The sequence below is a fragment of the Panulirus ornatus genome, chromosome 11 (genome assembly GCF_036320965.1).
Source record: "Panulirus ornatus isolate Po-2019 chromosome 11, ASM3632096v1, whole genome shotgun sequence".
Classification (NCBI taxonomy): domain Eukaryota; kingdom Metazoa; phylum Arthropoda; class Malacostraca; order Decapoda; family Palinuridae; genus Panulirus; species Panulirus ornatus.
Window position 1 is genome coordinate 74,334,879 of NC_092234.1, and position 5,637 is coordinate 74,340,515.

At 39.6% G+C, this 5,637-nt stretch overlaps 1 protein-coding gene across 1 annotated transcript; it reads right to left on the minus strand.

The window, feature by feature from the left end:
* Positions 1–1,451: 1,451 nt before the first annotated feature.
* On the minus strand, positions 1,452–2,790 carry LOC139751123 (tectonic-3-like). Its single transcript, XM_071666221.1, has one exon. It carries the CDS (start codon positions 2,761–2,763, stop codon positions 1,879–1,881), a length of 885 nt encoding a protein of 294 aa, XP_071522322.1. The 5' UTR covers positions 2,764–2,790; the 3' UTR covers positions 1,452–1,878.
* Positions 2,791–5,637: the final 2,847 nt, after the last annotated feature.

The window sequence follows — 5,637 nt, forward strand, 5'->3', positions numbered from 1 at the left end:
TTCCCATCGCCACCTCGCCACACATGGAATAACATTCCCCTCCCACCTCATGTGTGCGAGGTAGCGCTAGGAAAAGACAACAAAGGCCCCATTCGTTCACACTCAGTCCCTAGCTGTCATGTAATAATGCACCGAAACCACAGCTCCCTTTTCACATCCAGGCCCCACACAACTTTCCATGGTTTACCCCAGAGGCTTCACATGCCCTGGTTCAATCCATCGACTGCACGTCGACCCCGGTATACCACATCGTTCCAATTCACCCTATTCCTTGCACGCCTTTCACCCTCCTGCATGTTCAGGCCCCGATCACTCAAAATCTTTTTCACTCCATCTTTCACCTCCAATTTGGTCTCCCACTTCTCCTCGTTCCCTCCACCTCTGACACATATCCTCTTGGTCAATCTTTCCTCACTCATTCTCTCCATGTGACCAAACCATTTCAAAACACCCTCTTCTGCTCTCTCAACCGCACTCTTTTTATTTCCACACATCTCTCTTACCCTTATATTACTTACTCGATCAAACCACCTCACACCACATATTGTCCTCAAACATCTCATTTCCAGCACATCCACCCTCCTTCGCACAACTCTATCCATAGCCCACGCCTCACAACCATACAACATTGTTGGAACCACTATACCTTCAAACATACCCATTTTTGCTTTCCAAAATAATGTTCTCGACTTCCAAACATTCTTCAAGGCTCCCAGAATTTTCGCCCCCTCCCCCACCCTATGATCCACTTCCGCTTCCATGGCTCCATCCGCTGCCAGATCCACTCCTAGATATCTAAAACACTTTACTTTCTCCAGTTTTTCTCCATTCAAACTTACCTCCCAATTGACTTGATCCTCAACCCTACTGTACCTAATAACCTTGCTCTTATTCACATTTACTCTTAACTTTCTTCTTTCACACACTTTACCAAACTCAGTCACCAGCTTCTGCAGTTTCTCACATGAATCAGCCACCAGCGCTGTATCATCAGCGAACAACAACTGACTCACTTCCCAAGCTCTCTCATCCCCAACAGACTTCATATTTGCCCCTCTTTCCAAAACTCTTGCATTCACCTCCCTAACAACCCCATCCATAAACAAATTAAACAACCATGGAGACATCACACACCCCTGCCGCAAACCTACATTCACTGAGTACCAATCACTTTCCTCTCTTCCTACACGTACACATGCCTTACATCCTCGATAAAAATTTTTCACTGCTTCTGACAACTTGCCTCCCACACCATATATTCTCAATACCTTCCACAGAGCTTCTCTATCAACCAAGAAAAAATAAAAATAAAGATATATATATATATATATATATATATATATATATATATATATATATATATATATATATATATATATATATATATATATATATATATATATATATACATTTATATATACAATAATTCAAAACAAAACAGACCTGTTTACCATAAAAAATGTTACAGTTGTATCAGAATATAGGCACCGACTTTGTGTGTTGACCAAATACAAGTAAAAAAGTGTTAGGCTTAAAACTGGCGAAAGAAAATTTTCATCATTAACTACTATATGCTAGAGAGGTGTAAGGGTTTGTTGATATGACACATTACACTTGCATCAATCATATGCTCCCATGTGACATACTTCTCCGACTTCATTCTGCTCTTAATCTTTTATCAAATGTTCATTCTTTTATTTTTTCTTGGTGCTCTGTATTCACAGTATGTATAAATTATCTCCAAATATTGTAAAACTTTCTTAAACACAGCATATCTGATATGCAGCTTTTATTGTATCAGCGACTGGGTTGAATGGATAAAATGCATAGTAAGTTAAGAGATTAGAGTGAAAATTAAGTATTCCAGTCCTACTAATTTCAGATTAAGTACCATACACAGTAACAAACAAACCATATGTAAATTAATTCACAGTGAAGTACAGGAACAAATGATGGCAAGAATGGGTAAAAGAAGTCGTATGGAAGCTTTACTTCTAGGGTTGGAGGCTGTGAATAGGCTTGCTGTGGTGGTACTGTTACTTTCACAAATGACACAGATGATACCAATTCTACTGCCTGTGTTTGATTCTGCAGCTCAGCAGTTTGACAAACTAGGTTTACACAAGTAAATTCAATAGTCTGTGGTTCTCCATAGCGCAGGACAATGCCAACAACCTTAGCTTGTAGATTGGCCAGGGTTCCTTGTAGACTGTATGCAATTTCAATATGCAAGGACAGGATGAGTTCAGAGCATCTGCTTTTTCCAAGTACATGGCCTAAGAAATTTGCAGATCTGGGCTCTTCTGGTACTAAGATAGGAGCCCATTCAGCTACATTATTGATACTTGAATCACCATAGGATGCAATATGCAGTCCACTGACATCATGGAGGGTTGGTCCTAGGAGAAGCTCAAGAAACTGAGACTGTAACATTTGACAGTCATTAAGGTGATCTTGATTCACTTGAATAATGCAACCTGACCTCATTTCCTTTCCAAGAGTGACCTGAGAACGTGAATCACATCTTCCTCCTCTTCCTGGAGCAAGGATAGTCAGCCACTGTCCTGGGTCAGTATCAAGGTGAATGGCTTCTTTCAATTCTCCTTCCTCTGTGGTATTACCAGTCTTCTTTCCTAGAATGACAGGCTTACCAGTAACATAGCCAGGTCGGCCACTTCTTTTAAAAACATTGTTATTCTTTACTGATGCCCATATATACTGTGTATGGAAATTTTGTGTAAAATGAGTTGTTCCATTATTCATGTCTATGAGGTAAACTTTGGCCTGTACCTCAACGGTGCCCTGTCCCATTATGTATAAATATATAATGAATACTCGAAACTAATTTCTACAAACTTCATATACATATAATATATATATATATATATATATATATATATATATATATATATATATATATATATATATATATATATATATATATATATTCTTTTTCTTTTAACTATTCGCCATTTCCCGCGTTAGCGAGGTAGCGTTAAGAACAGAGGACTGGGCCTTTTTTGGAATATCCTCACCTGGCCCCCTCTGTTCCTTCTTTTGGAAAATTACAAAAAAGAAAAAAAAAAGAGGGGAGGATTTCCAGCCCCCCGCTCCCTCCCCTTTTAGTCGCCTTCTACGACACGCGGGGAATACATGGGAAGTATTCTTAATCCCCTATCCCCAGGGATAATATATATACATATATACACACATACATCTTTCCTTCTTTCAAACTATTCGCCATATATATATATATATATATATATATATATATATATATATATATATATATATATATATATATATATATATATATATATATATATATATATATATATATATATATATATATATATATATATATATATATATATATATATATATGTATATATATATACATATATATATATATATATATATATATATATATATATATATATATATATATATATATATATATATATATATATATATATATATATATATATATATATATATATATATATATTTTTTTTTTTTTTTCATACTATTCGCCATTTCCCGCGATAGCGAGGTAGCGTTAAGAACAGAGGACTGGGCCTTTGAGGGAATACCCTCACCTGGCCCCCTTCTCTGTTCCTTCTTTTGGAAAATTAAAATAAAAAAAATGGGAGGGGAGGATTTCCAGCCCCCCGCTCCCTTCCCTTTTAGTCGCCTTCTACGACACGCAGGGAATACGTGGGAAGTATTCTTTCTCCCCTATCCCCAGGGGATATCCTTCTTTCTTGGAGTAGCATTTTCAAAAGTAAGCTGATGACTGACTGATTCTTTATGATTCCACAATCTAACACTGGTTGCAGTTCCCCACGGAGCCGTCCTCGATGTGTTCGTTTTAAACATTCATCTTTTTCAACGTCGACAAAGATTTACGCTTAAAAAAGTCCGTTTGATAACCATGTAGACAACACGTAGTAAGCTAACTAGTGAACGGCTGGTCTTAAACCCTTTGAACGCGACATTACGACCTTTGATACTTTGCCTATCCTGACCCAAGGGTAGTGGGATCGTGCTCAAGGGTCGTTTGTTCTTGCTTAAAGACCGTATAATCGTCCTTAATCATAAACCAGTGGGGTTATATGACTCGTATACCTGCAGTGGAATGGCAGACATGTTTCACTCCGTCAGTAATACAGCTAAACCAAACCAGATTCGCAGTTTATGGTCAGCAGAGTAAGATAGGGATGCCTGATAGACAGGGACTGTCTTGTTTTGCCTGCCAGGATAGAGAGAGAGAGAGAGAGAGAAAGAGAGAGAGAGAGAGAGAGAGAGAGAGAGAGAGAGAGAGAGAGAGAGAGAGAGAGAGAGAGAGAGAGAGAGAGAGAGAGAGAGAGAGAGAGAGAGAGAGAGAGAGAGAGAGAGAGAGAATGGGGATGGGGGAGGGGTCAGACTCTGAATAAAACATTACACCCACCCAACTCACCCTCAAGATTCATGGATATTCCGATCAGGCAGGAATGATGTATGGTCAAGCTGGTTCTTAGCCTCCGTGATGTATTGTCCCGCCAGTAACACTCACTTTTATTGATTTTGATTTTTATCAAGAGGAAGCTGGTGGCTGGCATGAAGCGCGGTGTAGGAGAAGCTATGTGTATCCGACCTCAGAACTGATACTCTGTATTTTCATTGAAGGAACAAAGGCCAGTGAGTGTTCGTGTACAACACGCTCTTCCTCCCTTTTTCCCCTCTCTTTGCTGTGCATGGAGCTAGCACTTCTGCGACTTTCAGGCCTCAGTCCTTTGGCCCAGGTTGCTAACTTTCCTTTTTGCCACACCCACACGTGGGCTGCTAGCATTCAGCCCACAAACATACAATTTCTCCATCTTACACATGATACTTGACAACACGAAATTCAAGTTTCTTTCTTTGTAACTCAAAATTAGCTACTGTGAGCACTACACGCTAACTTTGTCTATAGCAAGATTTTGTCGCAAGTACGCGTAAGTTTGAGTAAATGCTCTGAGGTGAGTGTGTGTGTGTATTTCTTTGTGAGTAAATATCTATCTGCATGTGTGCTCATATTGACTCTGTCATTCGAGTTCGCCATTTCCGTAACGTTGAGAACAAACTCCCTTTGTTCATAACCCTGGAAAGTAATACAGTAGGGAGGATATTGTTGTTGTTCGCTGATGATACAGCGCTGGTGGCTGATTCATGTGAGAAACTGCAGAAGCTGGTGACTGAGTTTGGAAAAGTGTGTGGAAGAAGAAAGTTAAGAGTAAATGTGAATAAGAGCAAGGTTATTAGGTACAGTAGGGTTGAGGGACAAGTCAATTGGGAGGTGAGTTTGAATGGAGAAAAACTGGAGGAAGTGAAGTGTTTTAGATATCTGGGAGTGGATCTGGCAGCGGATGGAACCATGGAAGAGGAAGTGGATCATAGGGTGGGGGAGGGGGCGAAAATCCTGGGGGCCTTGAAGAATGTGTGGAAGTCGAGAACATTAACTCGGAAAGCAAAAATGGGTATGTTTGAAGGAATAGTGGTTCCAACAATGTTGTATGGTTGCGAGGCGTGGGCTATGGATAGAGTTGTGCGCAGGAGGATGGATGTGCTGGAAATGAGATGTTTGAGGACAATGTGTCGTGTGAGGTGGTTTGATCG

Bases quoted from the DNA above. Each gene is read 5' to 3' on its own strand.
- LOC139751123 (XM_071666221.1), bottom strand. From the start codon at position 2,763: ATGAATAATGGAACAACTCATTTTACACAAAATTTCCATACACAGTAT.